The 19062-nt window shown below is 40.7% G+C and overlaps 1 protein-coding gene across 3 annotated transcripts in view; it reads right to left on the minus strand.

Moving 5' to 3' along the window:
* Positions 1 to 1757: 1757 nt before the first annotated feature.
* The window catches only part of gab2 (GRB2-associated binding protein 2), a 56595-nt gene continuing 39290 nt past the window's right edge, over positions 1758 to 19062 (minus strand). For 2 of the 3 annotated variants that reach the window (XM_051957682.1, XM_022189077.2), the window contains exons 3-10: positions 9194 to 9422; positions 6438 to 7033; positions 5586 to 5683; positions 5124 to 5403; positions 4891 to 4981; positions 4655 to 4757; positions 4417 to 4539; positions 1758 to 4310 (exon numbers count right to left, since the gene is read on the minus strand). In XM_051957682.1, coding sequence (XP_051813642.1) covers positions 4164 to 4310; positions 4417 to 4539; positions 4655 to 4757; positions 4891 to 4981; positions 5124 to 5403; positions 5586 to 5683; positions 6438 to 7033; positions 9194 to 9422 — 1667 coding nt within the window. In that variant the 3' untranslated portion in view covers positions 1758 to 4163. The remainder of the gene's footprint in view (positions 4311 to 4416; positions 4540 to 4654; positions 4758 to 4890; positions 4982 to 5123; positions 5404 to 5585; positions 5684 to 6437; positions 7034 to 9193; positions 9423 to 19062) is intronic. The other variant, XM_022189078.2, reaches the window with a different exon arrangement.

The raw sequence follows: 19062 nt of genomic DNA on the forward strand, positions 1-19062 counted from the left end.
GTGGCTTTAGACTTTACTACCATCTAATAGACTCATAGTGGAGGCCTAAGCATCAAAGGTTTTACAGCCACTGATTCACACTGAAATTTACAGAAGAATGATGTGTATTTTTGTGACTCAAGAAAGAAAATTAACATAGAGAAAAGCCATACAAAAGTGAGAAGAATGGGTTAAGGCCATTTAGAAAGAGACCAAGAAGAAATCCGTCCTGTGGAACTCTTGACTTGAATTGCTGCCCTTTAAAAAGTAATTAAAATGTCCTTCGGTTGTTGAAAGTTCAGCGTCCGGCTCTGGGCTTCTTTGGCATGAGAAGAAAGCCTGGCCATCTGCACATATCTTTAACCACACAAAAACACAAATCCCTTTAGGACTCATACACACGAACTCTAGAAAATGTCCTCATGGATTCTGAGAAACCCAAACTCATAATTAGCAGTATTTTGTCGACCAATACTGGCCAATGCCGCTCTTGTTATCGAGAAAGTGACTCTGTCTACAAGCGGTAAAAGAAAAGAAGTGCTGGTATTATTTAAAAGTTTGCTTGTTTAGCTGCCTCTCTTAGTCACATCAACTAATCTGTCATTGGAGTCTTGGTTGACCAAAACATGTTTAGCCTGTTAGTCATTTTAATTCTCTTTATGGGAAACAGCCTCGTGTCCAACTGGTCATTACTGGAAAGTGATAGTCATATCATGAAGCACAATAGCATTCATTTATTAGGTAATTGACTCAATAAGATCCTGGAGAAAAACATTCTTATTTTATTCATACTTCAGTATAGTAATATATTGTGTGAAGCAACTAATATTTATAAGTTTTTGGAGTGAAAAGAACTGGAAATATACATTATTGCTGGCTATTTTATGCTGCATTATAGATCCACTGGTATGTTTTTTTACTTTTAAAAACCCATCACCTGATACTTTATTAATGTCAACAGATGCAGCTGCTGCTTTGCACAACAGGGGGCAGCAGACATCAAACTTCTGTAAATTCCGAGGTGAAAATATTAAGATATTTTACTCAAATACTGCAAAGAAAAAACACAACATTTCAAGTCACGTATTCAAAATAATACTTAATTTAAAGTACTGAAATATTGGCAGAAAAATAGAGTTAAAGTATGAATGGAAAAACCAACTTGTTATATAAAATGGTCCCATATTTACAGACTGGATGCTTTCCATTCTGTCAATTACTGTATCTGAAATCTCATCTGCACCTACTTATGTCATTTGCACATTCTCATTTGCACATTTCTGTATCACTCTTTTATATTCTGTAGATTTTTTCTATATTATATTTCAGACATTTTTATCTCATTTCATTACCTCATTCCCTAACATTCTCTTTTGTCTTATTGTTTACCCCTTGATTGAATATCCATGTCGCTGCAACAACTTAATTTCCCTCTGGGGATGAATAAAGTCAGTCTAAGTCTATGTAGCGTAAACTTGAAGCAAAATTTAAGAACTATACTGATATAATAAACCAACCTGCTCTGCATATAAAACATTGATGTGGAAAGTAAACAGTATCTATAGCTGCCAGGTAGATGCAGTTGAGTAAAAAGTGCAGTATTTTCACCTGAAATGTACTGGAATAGAAGCATAAAGTACTTTAAAATAGAGATAGTACTAGTTCTCTTGCAAATATACTTTCCATCACTGTGTAAATTACAGCATCAATAAAAGTGTGTGTTTGAGAGGTGAATATTGGTGTTGGTTACGGTTTAAAGAGGAACGTTGACACCAAACTTTAACTTCTTGATTTATTCTACGTCCACAGTTAAAGTCTACCATAATACAGGAATAACAAAATCTTGTATTCTCGTGTATCCCAAATTAACTGTACCACATTACCGTCACACTGGCATCATTTCTCATATTGCTTCAAAAAAAAATCAAGACAGTTTGCATACATCAAATGTTAGTAGAGAGAAGGTTTCCTTGTTTGTTTGTTTTTCCTCTATTTCCTTTACAAGGATCAACTGCAAAACACACAATAAATTAATAAATTAACACACAAGCAATCTGCAAATGCGTTACAGTAGTAGCAATAACAGTGGTTAAAAAAATGATCTCTACAAGTACAGTACGTCAACCCAGTGACAGTCTGACAGTAGATCTGAGCAGTGTTTTCCATCTCGCCCAGTCAGGCTGTCATTTAACATACTACAACTCACAATCTACCACAACACATACACAGCTCTTCTGCTTACAGCGGGTCTCTCTAGATAATAAATTACACATCCACTTCACTTTAGAGACTGACAAGGAGACAGGCTTTTCTTCAGTCTTTTCTTTCCTCTCATGCTCTTTGTGGATCACAGTTCACCCGGGAATGGTTTTGCCAGTGCGGCTTAAACTGCCAGCCATCCCATTTCAAAAGTAGATCACAAAAAATTCAATGTGGGAATTTGAAAAGGAATAAAACACACACTGTAACAAACCTTAGCTTAATTTAGCCTGATCCTGTCCTTAATGCATAACACTTGCTTACACGTATCAGTAAAAAATAATGATTAAAAAGAATACAAAAAGCTGTAAAAATGGTAGAAAAACATTAAGAAGTAAACCTTAGTGAAATAATCAATAACACCATCTCGCACTGCATGGCCTCACTATTCTTATTAAGATCAATTAGGGTTTCACCCTTCAGTGGATCCAGCCCACAATGAAATACTGGACTTAAGTTGAACTAGAAACTCATCATTCAGTTGCCCTGAATATAATATGGTCCTTTCTCGAATAAGATTGTGAATAATTAAATTTCTCCAAGGCAAAATGTACAGTCGAAACTGAAATGAAAATTTAAGGCAAATTAAGCAAAAAGAGTTTAGGAAAAATTTAGTAAACATTCTTTCCTCAACTATTTTCAAGTGACTACGATCACTGGCAAGTCTTCATCGTGGCAGGTTGCCTTTGCAAAAAACAAGGACTATGTCCCATTGCTATAATGCACGCTTTGTCTCAGACAAGTGCATCGAATTTCTACCAGTCGACAAGATGCACTGCAAATATGTCATTCTATTAATAATTTACATACAGGAAACAATTATTCTTCTGAGACACAGATGTAGTGTGTGGCATGTCAAAGCCCAAAGACATAAATCAGTGAATTGTTGAGTTCTGGAAAACATAAATATGCTATTCTCCATCCTACAAGGCTTGTATATATGGTCTCTGGAGAGAGACCGAGCACTTGGAAACTACATCTCCTACTTTATGTTCAGTTCCTGTAACGCAGTATTTTTCTTGGTCAGTGCACACTTACAATGAAATGTATTAGAATATTACCTGAAGTGAGTTGGCTGAAGTCAAACCTATAAACATACAAGATGTTTCTTCATCTTGTCTGTCTTGTTTTCTTCATTCTGTACACTTGGGCATAACTGACTTTGTACCTGTGTTGAAATAATTGGCCTGCCATCCAGCCTGACAGCTGTTAAATATGGTTTGGGCTCATACTTAATTGAAACCGAGGCAGCAGTCATGTACAGTTATCATTAGGGCTTCTGACACAGGCCTTTGCATATTTGTATGGCTATATTTTTCCCCCTCTCCTTTTACCAGACATGCACTGCTAAGCTGAAATGATTGCCCGCAGTGAAAATAATCTCTTCACTGCTTCTGCAAGACTCAGCACAAATGATAGATTGAAGTGAAAAGAGAAAGTCAGCCTGCATGCCAAAATTGGAGTGCATCTTGGCATTCCTGAGACCAGTAAGCGTACTCCTACAGTATATTAATATGGTTATCGACCAGTTAGCCTCTGCTGCTCAATTAAACGGCAGCAATTGAGTAAATTACCAAATAGATGCAAACAAAACCGTTACAGAGGGGTGGGCGGGGCCGCTTCGATCAAACAATGTATTCATGAAGAATGGATTGATAGGAAGGATGATATTTTCATACACATTATTAATTGTCCATACACTGTTCTAACAGTCTGCATGAAGAGCTTTGGCAGGGCACTTTACCTGTATGGCCTGATATCCTGCATGCTAGCGGTGCACTGCAGTAATAATCATCACAGAGAACAGGCATAGGATAGGCTATGGCTTTCTTTCTTAAACAAACCCAAACAGTATTCATAATGATACAAACATGATACTGGAGATGCTCGACTTTTGTTTTTTTTTTTTTTTGCGCAGGTCAGTGTCAGGACTTGACCCCCTTGGCAGGTTCAGCAGTAGACTGCCGCACGTCAGTCCACTCCTGCATCGTGCTCTGCAGTGCCTGCGTCTTCTCCTTGTCAACTTGCACGTAGTCCACCTTCTCATCCGAAGTCACAGAGGATGTAGAGGGCTGTGGAGCGATAAATGAGGAAGGAGTGAGATTCTGGCCTGAGGGTGGATTATTTTTCGGTAGCAATAAGCCAAACACCGTTAAGTCTACAAAATCATCTGCTTACCTTTCTGTGTGGGCTGGGTGACCCAGGCTGGAAGTCCAGTGCTAGGTAGTCCACATTACCACACTTCCTGTTGGCTGGGCTGCTGGTGCCACTCACGGCTGGGGAGGTAGACGCTGGGTTCTGCTAATGGGATGGGAGAGAAGTTTCACTCACACAGTGCGTAAGAGAAACACGACAACACGTTCATTAATACAAAGAACAAGACGTACTCTCCTCCCCTCCAGCTACTGGCACTCACCATAGCCACATAATTCTCCTCGCTGTCTGCAGAGTCAGTGCTGGTGATACTTTGTGTAGAGATGGGTCGACAAGGCTGGGAGGGCATGGAGTTCACAGCAGGCCTGAAGCAAAGCAGGCAGAACTGTGAGGGACCTCGGGCAGAAATGAAATGCAGCAACAATCTGTACCATCAAACTGCATGTGTGTGTGAGTGGCCCTGGGTAATCTGTCCTGAGTGACTGATATAAGACTCACATGGGCCGTGTCCAAGACATGGTGACTGGGCTTTTAAATGGCAGCTCATCAATGATCCCATTCTTCTTCAAATCAAGAGGTGTTGGCTTCGCTGTGAAAAACAAGAGCACATTGTCACCAAAAGTCGCGGTCTTGACAAAAAACAATTAACAATACAGACCTCGGAGCTCACTTGAAGCCAAAAAAGATGTATATATCAGAGAATGAAAGTGGGAAATCAGTCAGAAACTCACATTTCCTATCAGGTTTGAGGTTGCGGTCGATGGGCGGTGGTGCAACATCACTGAGACGACCTGGCCTGTGACACAAGGAGGCACTACTCATCTTACGGGCAGGTAATGTTGCAGAGAATCCTGGGAAATCAAAGTGATGTGGCCCAGGGCTCATAGGAATGTAGATATTCTTAGGACTGTCAGCCTGAGCAGTGCTGAGTGGTGAGGAGCCAGGATTCATGGGCACGTAGTTGTCATCTGAATTGCCACTGTCTGAGCGAGTCAGAGGGGCTTGGCTTCTCTGGTGTCAAAAGAGACAGAGGGCACATGACTTTCTCAATCTCTGTGGACTCAATATTGCTGGAAAACTGGAACACTCGGTTGGAATAAATATAGTCAGAATGCATTTTCTGTCTCTGCAGCTTATGATTTTGTACTGACAGTATCTATCCTAGGAGGCAGTGCAGTTAAAGAGAGACTCACCAGGTAGGAGCTGAACCCATCATTGACAGACTCCACGGACTGGCCTGAGTTGTTGAAATGGATGAGACGATGATGGCTGTTAGTTTCAAAGGAGGAGCCTGTGGAGAGAGGAGAGAAGAGAAATCAATATTTACCACTGCCATAAACTTTAAAAGGAAAAAAAAAAATACTGCTCAAGTGAAATAGCACAAACATACACAAGTCAGAGATTGTACAGTGGAGGCCAATTTAGATAAAAATGCCTGGCATTTCAAGAAGTGAACTCGTGTTTCCAATGAAACAAACAGAACACAAGTGACATTTCATTAAATGCTTCAGTGGGTTATAATTAGTATTTGCAGCACAGGTGTGTGAACAGCCTGTAGTCTCACTAACAGGGGTCACAAGTCAATTCTTGTCGCTGGGTATACGAGGCCCGAGCATGGGCTTGGCACAGCCACGAACACAGCAAACTAAGAAGCCATGCATTGTGTCTGCGGGTGCTTTTTTTAATTGCTTATCAGCCTGGAACGAGGCATTCTGGAGCAGGCTGTATGGCTTGAATTTCATTAGCGTCTCAGCAGAACACTGTCTACTAGACTGGGCTCTTTGTCTCTGCTCAGCTGCTAGCATTAAGTCAGTAAAAAGAGACATAGAGGAAGAGAGAAAGAGTGAATGAAAAGGGGAGAGGAAACGGTGTCGCTAAGTCACTGCAATACCGCAAGCTTGTTGACTGATCAAACCAGGCCTGAATTCGAAAACAGGAAGCAGATTAAATACATGATTTCTGTGCGCATCTGCTAGTGTTGTGTTTAGAGAAACAAGCAGCATTTAGAAGGAGAGTTGTAGGAAAGCAGTTAAAGGTCAGCGTACCTCTGTACAGCCTGATGTTCTCGACAGCAGGTAGCGTATTCCTGCGTGGGATGACCGACACTGCAGACGTCATCTCTCCATTCTGGTTTCCTACTGACTGAGGGCTCCCCCACGGACCCTCAGATCCCTGGCTGGGTTTCGGGGGCCTGGGAGGAGGAGCACAGGATGACTCCGAGCTGGAGGGTGTCAAGGCATTGTGATTCTTATCAAATGTCCGGGGAATCTGATAAAAGGAGCCAGGCGTCGTAGGAAGGTCATAATTGTCAGGTGAACGGTCGTTGCTGTGCATGGTGGCGAGGGCGTTGCAGGGCGTTTTGAAAGTGTAGACCTCCTCATTTTCCAGCTCAGCATCACCTAGAGCGCTGTGAGCCGGTGCCTCGGAGCTGTAGCCCCGCGGAAGTACATAGCAGGCCTCCTGGGGGGAGTCATCATGCTCGGGTAACTGGTGTTTTCCTGGCTTGGGAAGGCTGTAGAAGCCATGCAGCTGGGCACCCATGCCGTTCAGACAGTGTGAAAAGCCATAGGAGAGTTTCTGAACTGCAGAGTCACTTCCAACAAACACATTGCTTCGCGTGGCCTGGGAGAAACTGGCACTCCTGCAACATGGGCAAAGACATACACATAAGCACAAGTCTTTTCACAGAGCCTAAATGCTTCCTCAGAGGCAGGCATCTGTCTCATACCTCAATGCCAGCCAATTTCAAACAATTAAAAAAAAAAGTCTTACAGTAGCATTTACTACAATGTTGGTGTAACTACACAACCAGCCACTAGATGGTACCATAGTACTTCAGAGAGAACTTTGACTTTATCTGTGTCTGCATACATTCAATGCACAACATACCTCCGTATCCAGTGCCTTTGCACTTTAATACTACTATGACACATGCATTCGGCTTTAGGATGTTTAACATTTACACAAAAAGCCAATTTATTTACGTGTTTTGGGTGTGTTGACCAGCAGAGGACATCCATGTTAAGAAGGAAAATGCTGTGACTTTCCCAGACTTTCTCAGCCTTGGTTAGGCACCCTAGGGACATGCCTCATTTATTCTGCCTCCTTTGTAGGGCTTGACCTTGAGTGGCCACTCGAGCAACCATACAGCTTAGACATTTCTAGGCAGTTAGTTGAGCAGTAGCCTGTCTTAGCTGGCCAGAAACAAATAGAAGATACCCTCAATGAGTCGCTGCTGTACTGCAGAGAAGATCATATCTGTTAGCCTCACTGCAGGCTTCTTCTGGTTATGGTACATTTGTATTATAAAAATAACAATTTTGAATGAATAATCTATTTAATATTGACATAACATTTTGCTCTTTCAGGCTCCAGCACCCCCCGTGACCCTAGTGAGGATAAGGCAGTGTATAGAGGATGGATGGATGGATGGATGGATGGATGGATGGATTTTGCTCTTTCAAACGCTTTCTTTTTCATGTCAAACGGCACGCAGTGTTTCACAAATTTCTCTTCTTCTGTCTCTCGATTTCAATCATCAATCAGTAATTTTGTTCATCGTCTTGCATCATTGTGGGTACACAGGGGAATTTACGTAGGTTAATTCATACCACTGATCATCAGACCTGGGGAGTTTCAGTCTGACATGAGTCATACCCTGCCACCAGTCTTAATTAGCGGACTCACGAAGCAGAAGGTAGTGACAGAAATATCCGCATAAATATCTGCATAAAGCTGATGAGATGGAGTGTCAGGTTTGATTTTCTGGGTTTCACCGAGGTCCAGTGCGGCAGATTTATGTGCAAATCATGTGGCTCAGAGGGCAGTTCTACCCGGGGAGAGTCCAAACCTATAGGAGTGATGAATTGCTGCCTCACCCTCATTGATCATCTACTGTGCCGGCTATCTGCTGAATGGCATCATTATTAAGGCTTGGCTTTTGATTCGTAGAAACAGGCACGATGGCAGTGGGAGGTGAGTTGAATGTTAATGAAAACTCAGGAGCGCATTTAATACAGGCGCTTGGCCATAATCTTCTCCTGCTCAGCATATAGCTGACACAGGCATTCATATGCATATGGATACAGTTACTCAATCTGTATTCACACCTCTTGACTTGTGCATATCATGGGTCAAATTACAGATCGACTGAATTGTTCAAACACTACTCTGTTTCATGGCCGTATTCAATTTATGGTAATTTTGCATTAATGTAATAAAACACTTTTATCTTTGTGGTATTTAGCATAAATTAGTATTCTGCTAGGTACGATCTGTGCAACAATAATTCTCTATGGGTATTTGTATTAATCAAAAAATCTGTGCAATACCACAGCTATGAGCAATAATTTTATTTTTAGAAGTAGCACTTGTATATTTTGGTTTATTTTCATTCCTATGCTACATCCCTTAAATGTTTGCACTATCTTTGCTGTCATAATACTGAAAATCTTCCTACTGTGAGATTAATAAAAGCTTATCTTACCTTATAATGAATCAAAAATGAGTACCCATTTGATTGTTTTATCTTTATACTACTTATTTCTCCAAAATAAATGTGCTGACTACGTTAGAAAATGGAATTCTCATTGCTCACCCACGCAACCTTTTAACAATGCTTTACCACATGCACTTGAACACACACAGACATACAGCAGCGGAATAGTTCTCCCCCCCTATAACAGTAGTTCTAACCCTTAGGGGCTTCCAAGCAGAGGAAGCTCCGTAAATCTGTATGTTGACCTGCATTAACAGAAAACAGGAAACTGACACAGGACTCCTGAGGGGTCATGACCTTTACCGTGCACTTTCTGTCTTCCTGCTCATGCACTGGTGGAGGAGGAGGTAGTCCTGGGGTGCACTGTTGGACAGCGAGCTGTGGTGTGAGTGGCGCACAGGCACATCAAAGGTGAAGAGCACTGGCTGGCTAGAGTGGATGGGGGCAGAGGACTTGCGCTCTCCGGTCAGGGGACCCATTGAGCCGGTGACATCTGCTCCAACAGACCGAGGCATATGGTGTAACCTGCCATCTGCAGACAGAAGAAATGGGAGTGATTGATTATTTAAAGAACATGTTTTTTTCCCCCCACTCTTTCTCGGTTCTTTTTCTGTAGACTGCACATGCCATGCAGTGTTGTGTGACAGAAATGAATAATCAGCCGAGGAGACATCCCTTACACATTTGAATTAAAAGTACCATGCACAATTCACCTGATGGTTTTGGGCCTTTCTGTGACCTTGCATTGCATGGTCTTGTAGTCCTGCATTTAGTAGCTTTCATTCTGCACTCTAATCAATAGAGATGAGGGATTTGTCTCAAGGGAGGAGAGAAAACAGTATCCTTCTGCTTTTTGGACTGCAGAGTGCAAGTGGTTGAACAGCACATGATCCAAGTTATCCTTTTTGACCCGGGTCAATGTGCTTCAGTTGATTTTATTGAGCTGACCATTGTTTTCCACTGTGGGACTGTGTGAGCAACATGGTGTTACAGTCTTATTGTTTCTGAGTGACATCCCTGATATTTCCATTGAAAGACTACAAAGAAGAGACAAACTGGAGATGGGGATGCTGGAAATAGACTGGGCAGGGAGCCAAAATGAGGAGGTGCACACTGAGCTGTAGGAGTAGAGAGTGGGCGGCCCACTGATCCATCGACCCATGGTGCTGTGTGCAACACTAGCTGATGGGGGAGAGGGAAAAAAAAAACTCTGCCGCCGCTGAAAGTAATCTCTCTCTTTCACTGGTCCAGTAAATGCAAGGTTTAGCATGAGCATGTTTATGTAAGAACAATGAGATCTGCTGCAGCCTAAAGAGTAATTATTTTAAGTACAATAACGCTATTGATTATTGTTTAATCTGATGTAAAAAAAATATAGTGAAAATGCTCAACATAACTTCCAAGAGACTGCTTAACAATATTCTAGGACCAAAATATATTTACAATGATATAAAACAGAAAAAAATACACATCTTCTAATTTTAGAAGCTATGACCAATTAATGTTTGGATTTTCTGTACCAAATCTGAAAAGTAACAACAAATTTCTCTGCTTTTTAATGCAGCTCGTCTATCCTCCAACATTCTCCTCCTTTATCAGACTTTTGCAAGGAATGCTACGGGTCAAATTGCCCTTTAAGAAGAAAGCAATGTTCTGTGAGTCATGTTCTGAGCTGAAAAACACATACAAATGTGGTGTGTGAGCATGTGGGCATGCATGTGGGGCAGTCTGAGGGCGGGGATATTCTGCAGTCCAGTTTGGTGAATGAGGTCACATCCATGCCTGAGGGGAAAAAAAGGGCTCTGCTATGGAGTCTTCAGGCCAGCGGACACCAGCGAGATGTCCAGGCCCTCAGCTACACAGGCAGGGACTCCCCCCAACGATCCTCAATTACGCCATTGTGCTGAGCGAATCCACTCTGCCTAGGCAGGTTAGGCATCATCTCTTTTCTCCACAAAAAGCTTTGTAAAAGCTTTCATCCAGTGTGGCGAGTACTATGCCCACTAATATGGGTAGATATATTGATTTGTTGTCGAAACACAGTTCCTCCCCCCCCTGCTGGAGTGCAGAGCTGCATTCAAAAACACAGGCAAGCTTGATGGCTTTAATATCCAAAAGACAATGAAACTTTAACTAGAAAGTAAAATGTAATCTTGCTAATTTTTGTAGTATGTGTGTGTGCAGACAGTGATGTTTTTCTGTGTGCTCTAAAAGATTTTCAATTAGGGGCACACGTGACTGTCAGAATCAGAACAAGATGAAAGATGACTGGTCTGTGTGCTGATGGAATAGCCTACATGGCTCATCACTGACACTAATGGGCCCGATGATGTATGTTACCACTGGGAAACAATTCCATTGACTCAGTAGAACCACAGCGTAGAAATGGAGAAAAAAAGCAGAAAATAAAAGCACTAAAACTTTTCCCCAGATGCCCCTGGTAATATTCTCTCCACTGCCTAATATACTGAGACACTCAGTATAAGGTGTTAACGTGTTTATTAACCAAAGTGAGAAGTTATTTATTATCTACCACTTACAAAGAAAAGCAATAAAAATGGGAGGGACTAACACAAATAAAATAAGGGCTAATTATGTTTTTTTGAATTATGAGCCTGGTGTCATTACCAGAAATTGTTTTTGCTACAATTAGGCAGAAAGCTTAAAATCATACAATGCGATATAAGGAGACAAAGTGTTCTTTCCATTAAGCTCCTCAGCTTGAAAGTAACACCCGACTATCAACAACAATGCAGCAAAAGACCCACTTTGGTTGGTGAACAACACGTGGCTATTTTGGTTCAAGATCTCCTAAGTTCATGAGCAATTTTCCAATTACGTTGTATAATACATCACCTACTGTCTCATTGGGTCTGTGGTCATAATCTAATAGAAGCAGGCTGCTGGTCTCCAGGGGCCAAAATTAGAACCATGCTGGATCACTCATGACAAGAAAGTCTTTGTAGGGTTCTCATTTCCTCCCTGTATGGCCAGAATTAGATGAGGACATCTGATAATTTGATCTGAAATTTTACATGTAAAAATAGAAAATACCACTGACCTATTGAACTGAAAGGATTTGAATTTTCTCTACACAACACCTTTTTCATCATCACTGCAACTGCACTATTGAAGTATTCCATTAAAGATAATTATTTATAGTAAACTCTATCCACCTGCTTTCAATTTGAGTACCAAAAAATGCAATTTCTTTAATGGTTTCATAAGAGATTGCACTTTAAAATATGGCCTCGGGGATCAAGAGATATGTCACGGCTCTACAGGGTGCCCTGGTGGTGGGGTGTGGCCATCTTGTGACACAAGGATCATGCAATAGGTTCGATGTCGAAGCGCCCTTGGAAAAAAAGTGTGTATGTTAATTTGGAAATGCGCACCAGTTTAATGATTCCAGTCACTGCTGATCCCAAGCATATGTATTTTTATGCATTATTTGTTGTGCTAAATGGATCTGCAAGGCCAGTCCATAAAACAGTGTCTCCCAGGAGGCCACACTGTGGGGTCCATTTGCATGTGTGGCTAGCGGGGGGTTGGGAGCTTTCCATGACACTGACATAGCTGGATAAAGCAGATGCTAGGTTGCTGCCGAGACGGGCTACGCCGACACTGAGAGCACTTGTTAGCACTGAGGGAGTGTGACACTTCACAGGAAGGAGGGAAAATGGCGTTCCCGCTCTGCTAGATTGTCTGAAGTGAACAAAGCTACAAGGCTGTTTCATTCCCCCTTACAAACTACACGAAATAAGCCAAGCAAAGACACAGGAGCATTCCCTTGATCACATTACTCCCCGTGTGTGCTCCACAGCATCATGTGAGCACCAGCACTTGACCACACTGCGACATCGGTTTTCCTCAAAACACTGGACTAATCAATCACCTAAAAGGCTCACGCTTGCCAGGGCTAATTAATTACAAAGTCTGGCTAAATTCTAAAACGGCGGCTCATTTACGATGCCCTGACCTAACTTCTTTACGGCGATGGCTACATAAATCCTGCAGCTGTGCAACAGCAGGTTGGATAGAGATGTGACAACTTGCGTTTTCCTCTGTCTTATTGGAAAAAAAAATTTAAAAAAAGACTTACCCGAGAAGGGCTACAGCACAAAAAGATAAGTTTCCCTGCCAATATAGTACAAGTTTGGCATGGAAACAAATAATGAATGAAAAACAGAGAATGTGTTTGTTGTGTTTGCTCTGAACAACATACTTTAATAGCTAATTTAGTCAAGATACTGAGATAATGACAATTTAAAGATGAAAAATTAGTCCCTCCATACACAACCGTTGAAAAGTGTATTTTTGAAAGATCTTGCATTTTTTTCAATTAATTTAACTTAAAATTAATTAGAAATACAGTCTAGACATTGTTAATGTGGTAAACGAATATTCAAGCTGGAAACAGCTGATTTTTAATGGGGGTACAGAGGAACATTTCCAGCAACCATCACTCCTGTGTTCTAATGCGTCTAATTGTGTTAGTTAATCGTGTTGAGAGGCTAATTAATGACTAGAAAACCCTTGTGCAATTCTGTTAGCACATGAATAAAAGTGTGAGTTTTCATTGAAAACATGAAATTGTCTGTGTGACCCCAAACGTTTGAACTGTAGTCTAGATACCGAACAGTACATGTGATGAAGGACTGTGGCAAAAAGAAAATGTAAAGAAGCAATGATTTATTTATGAGCAGTTATATAAAACCATCTAAAATCTAAAGAGTTTATTCGAAGACATTTTGATTTTACAGCGTACTTATTTATAACAGCAGCAGGAAACAATAATTTAACTTGATTTCATAACTTCCACATCTGCTTGGATGATTTGGATTTGTCACATTTGTTGAAATTCCTGCTTTGCCAAGGGAGATTTATGTGTATCAGTCTCATTGTAGCTGGCATTTCTTCAGCACAGTCTCTGATGAAGAGAAAAACAAATAATGACCGCAACTTCACTATCTTTCTAGTGTGTTCCTCTTTAGTAATTGTTGGTAAGCTGCGTTTTTCACATGGTGTACAAATCTCTTGTCTTGTTTATTAATGAACAAATGGGGAAGTGAGTAGATTGGAATTTTCCCTCAAAAGTAACATTTTTATTACTTAAACAGCCAACTGCATTGCCAGCACCATCATGCAGAAATCTTTTTTTTAAACCATGCTAAGAGCTGTCGTCAACAAATCATGGATCTGGCTCCACAAACGGGGTTCAATGTGGAATCCCTCTGAGAAAGTTTTGGTTTGAATAAATCAAAAATAGGCACTTTTGAGTGCCTAAAAAACTGCTTGGGGTGCAGTCGGAAAAGCTACTTATTCTCTTTTTCCAATTTCTCTCCATCTTTAAGGGCAGCAGTCAAATCGAAAAACAATACCAATTTTGTCTTCCTTTTTCCTAGGGACAGATAGGAAAACAGACCAAATGAGGAGGAAAACAAAACAGCTGGAGATTTGTGAGAAAGATGAAATGAGACTGCTGACGAGTAAAAACCTCGTCCCTTTGTTGAGATTATCCTTGTTTCTGAGTTCAAACAGCTGGCAGAAATAGGAACAAAGCACATGATTGACGAGACGATGTTCCATTCATTAGATTGTGCTCAGGGGTGGGTCTCCCAATGAGCAGACACACGCCGCACAGCCAGCCATCGGAGTCTGATAACAACAGTGCTAACACTCATCAACAGATTGTGGGAACAAGAAAAACACACAGCTTGGTGTGTGTCTGTGTGAAAGGAAAACAGAGGTGCTACAATTAGGGTTAAAACTCCCCACTGCTGTCCAGTTTCATTTAAAAGCTCCTGATGTTGGTTATCGGCGTTTGTTCAAAACCAAATGAGTAACTGTACTACTCTATTGAGCTCTTATCAGTCTATTCAGTGGTTAAATTGAAATTATTTCTATTAAAGCTAAAGACATCACTAAATAATTTAAATATTTTAAACATCTACATGCAGGTGGACTTCTTTATTTTGACAGACAGAAATCGCTGCCCTTTTCTCCCATGATTTTGACAACGGGTGTGCACAATACATTCTCAAATCTCTGCTTTTCAACAATAATTTAGACTCTGTCTGTGGTATTGTGGGATGAGCAGCAGTGGCAGCAACGGAAAACTGTCCTAAGACAGCTCTGTGGCAGCAGAAACCTGACCTCCCAGTGCCATGAAGTCTGGTTATTTCAACAAAAATCGATGCAGTTGAAGGGCACTTTGGGAAGGGAAAAGACAGGCATGCATTTACAGAGAGAGTAAGAAGCCATGCGAGAGGGAACACAAGTTGTTTTTACATGATATTCAAGTGTGCATGTATGTCTGTTTTTTCTAAGCCTTTTTGTATGTCAGATATGGTTACAACTCTTGTCTGTTTTTTAAACTTGTACAGTCTTACTTGCATAAAGGATCAATTCAAGATATTTTTCCACGCACACATTTGGTTTCTGAGACATCAAGATCCCTGTCAGTGGAATTGAATTGCTTAAAACACAGAAAGGCTGATGTCAAAAACTCAACTACACAGAAACAATGTGTTACTAAAGAAATTGTCTTTGTAAACCTGCATCTTCAGGGGTTCAGGTAGTATTTTTATTTTTCTTCTAGAAGGAGAACATATCTATATCTATGCGCTGTGTGCATTGTGTACTGCTCTTTTTTATTCAAACTGTTTTTCTATTTGCTGCTATTACACTGTAAATTTCTCCGCTGCGGGATCACTAAAGGTTTTGTCTATCTATCTATCTATCTATCTATCTATCTATCAAAAGCACATCTGCAAAGGCATACTGCAGTTATGTTATTTTGTTATAACAGGAGGTGAACTTAATCTTATTGAACCTTTTTTAATTTTAAATGAAATAATTGTGGGAAAAGTGGCATTTTAGGAGCTAGAATAATAAAAAAAATACACCAAAATCATTAGCACACTTATAATTTGCAAATGTACACCACTGTTGAAAAGTTTGGGGTCATTTAGAAATTTCCTTATATTTTAAAAAAAAGCATTTTTTTCAATAAAGATAACATTAAATTAGTCATAAACACAGTCTAGACATTGGATATCTACGTAGGGGGTACAGAGGAACATTTCCAGCAACCATCACTCCTGTGTTCTAATGCTACATTGTGTTAGCTAATGGTGTTGAAAGGCTCATTGATGATTGGAAAACTCTTGTGCAGTTATGTAAGCGCATGGATAGAAGAGTGAGTTTTCATGGAAAACATGAGATGGCCTGTGTGACCCAAAAACTTTCGATGGGCATGTGTGCGAAGGTGTGTTCACATCATAGAGAAACAGAAACAATGTGAGGCAAAGTGAAACACAGAATGACAGCCAGAGTTGTGTAACAACAAACTGCCATGTGTTTCACTTGGCCGTCCTTCCCAACAGTCGCAGCTTATCACAGGCAGAAAGAAGCCAACTGCGACTGACAGAAGGTACGTTCCGATCAAGGTGCTAAAATACCTGATGCTGCCAAATAGCCCACTAAAGTCCTCTGAGTAACACAAACACCTCAGTCCTCCTTAAGACGTACTATTGTCTGGCTAAGCCCAGTTAATCCCATTCACAACAATATCAGACTTTCTATTGGCACTGCAGCTGTAAGAACAGTTGATATGACACAGTGCACAGTATGTAACATTACAGCTATCAAACAGCCATGTCGATGCGTTTGAGTCCGGCCAGCATGTTCTCTCTGTTTCTGTATGGAAACAAACATGAAATATCCATAACACAAATTTGCATTTCTTCTGTTGTCTCAGTAAGCTTATGTAATTTCCACAAGAGGAACTAACTTCTCATCTAGTTTGTTTTCTTTCAAGAGGGAATTCCCAGTCTGTTAGACGACACACCGCCTCAGATCTGCAGCTGCCCTCTTAGAGAAAAACCCACAAAACATATTTACTGCTAAAAGATGCTCAGCGAATTTTATTCTCCGTTAAACTCCAAGTATCATCCACACATCTGGATCTTTTCTTTAAAGTGTAATCACACAACCGGTTAACAGAGCAAAACAAAAACAAACAAAAAAAAAAAAAGCAGTCATTGTGTTGCTGGTTTAAAATCGTGGCTGAATAACAAGTACATGTTCGTGGGTGATCAAGATCAGAGAGGTTGCGGGAGGAATACTGATGCTGGCAGGAAGTCACCAGCAACACTCCTCGTGCTCCCACTTCATTTCTTTTACAAACACTCACAAATGCACTCCCTCGTATCACTGTCAGCATCAATGCATCCTGTGATTGACAGGTAGTTTCTGCCAGTTGAAATGTGGTGAGAGCATTTTCCAAATGTGTGGGGAATTCACACATGACAAGAACGTGTTGTCAAAAATAGAATTTGTTGCCACATGACTGTAGTATTCAGGAAGCTTTTCTTTCACTTTCTCACAAATGCACATGGCTTTCATGAATTCCTTTTGGGCAAGAAACTCAAAAGCTGTACTGAAATGATTAGATGGTTAGCAAATTGCTAAAAAAAAAAAAAGATCGACAACAATTGTGATTATCGGCTAAAATCCGATCCGTTCTTTGGCAGGCACCCAATTAGTTGTAGCATCTATATAGTTAATTAATCCTTACCCAAATAAAAGGCCTTGAAAACCCTTCAAGGCAAATCTGTAAAAACAAAATAGACTTGACTAGAAGTATTGCTGGCTCTTTAAATAATTAAAAATGCATTTTAGCTCCATTATACACCCTGTAGTTTCAGCCATGTAGCATGATTTGTTGTGTAAAAATACATATTCAACACTAGCCAACATGACAGAAGGACAGTGTTGATGAGAAACAGTGGAGAGGAGGTGAGCATTTCTTTCCACTGCCACATAGATACCACACAAAGGAGCAGGCAGGAGAGATTATGACGAACACAATCATGCATTAAAGTCAACAACTTACTTCTTGGGAAACACTGACTTGACACGTGTCTTGTGCAAAGCTGGTTTTTACGAGGGCGGTACGTGTTGTGTGAACTGATCTTAAGATGTGTGTGGGGTTTTTGTATCTATTCAGAATAATAATAATAATAAGAGCGTTCCAAGCACACAAACCAACAAACAGACTCAGCTGGTGGATTTATCGTTTCATAGAAGCGGCAGGTCTCCACTGAATGGTCTTATCAGCCACGATAACATCCATGGCTGCTTTTCCCACTCTAATTTCAGGAACCAATGGAGCACAAGAAAATACCGAAGAAGTCTTTCTGAGTAAGGGTTGCATAAAATGTTTCCAAAACCCTTTTCATGGCTTTCTGAAACCCTCAGAAGAAGGTATTAGTTTTGGTGTGCAATGCTAATCAAAGTCACGTAGTCCAAGACAGCCCTCTGGCACTAATAATGAGAGAAATTCACCAGAAAAAGGAACTAAACATTTCTGTGAAAACCAAAAAAGCCTGATGTGGATTTCTTACTAAATCTACTGTAATCACTTGTGCAGCTGTCATGACATAAGCCCTTTTCTCTCCCTGAACTCTCTATCCCAGCCACACCCTGCTGGCTGCAGTTGATACAGTTTAAGGCGTATAACGGGACCCTGCTAATTACTCAACACGGACCATGGGGATCTCCTCATGATGTGAGGATTATTACACTCGCCACAGCTGTTTTTCACTCCACAGCTGGACATCTTGCGTGTTACAGGTGATCAACCATGTGCACAAAGATTAACGTCCACCAGCTGCCAGATGGCGGGAAAACAACAGCAATCTGGACGGATAGGAAGAAGAACTGGAGAGTTTTTTGTTATTGCAAACTATTGTTGATCTCTCGTGTTTGGCAGAGGGATGCACAGATGCTCAAACCTCAGGTATCATTTGCAAAAATAACAGCGGCAACACAATACGTTCATGTTTGCTCTGTGAAAACATATGCCAAAAAAAAACAAAAACTAGCCAACAATAGTGTGTTCAGCCATAAAGAGCTCACTCACTTACTCACTGCTACTTAAGGAGAACACTTCAGTATTCCCATATTTAACACTGAATCATCATTTTGTATGTGCAGTGGTTTTGTTTTTTTAATGGCAAGAGATCATAGCGGAGCATAATTTAGGCAATTAAAGAAAACCAGTTTGAAGGTAAGAAGACTGCTCCTCTCGGTCCAGACCAAAGCTGCTTTACATAAGAACATTACTTCATAAACATGCTCTCATTAGCATGTCTAGTCTGATAAGT

The sequence above is a fragment of the Acanthochromis polyacanthus genome, chromosome 13 (assembly GCF_021347895.1).
Source record: "Acanthochromis polyacanthus isolate Apoly-LR-REF ecotype Palm Island chromosome 13, KAUST_Apoly_ChrSc, whole genome shotgun sequence".
Classification (NCBI taxonomy): domain Eukaryota; kingdom Metazoa; phylum Chordata; class Actinopteri; family Pomacentridae; genus Acanthochromis; species Acanthochromis polyacanthus.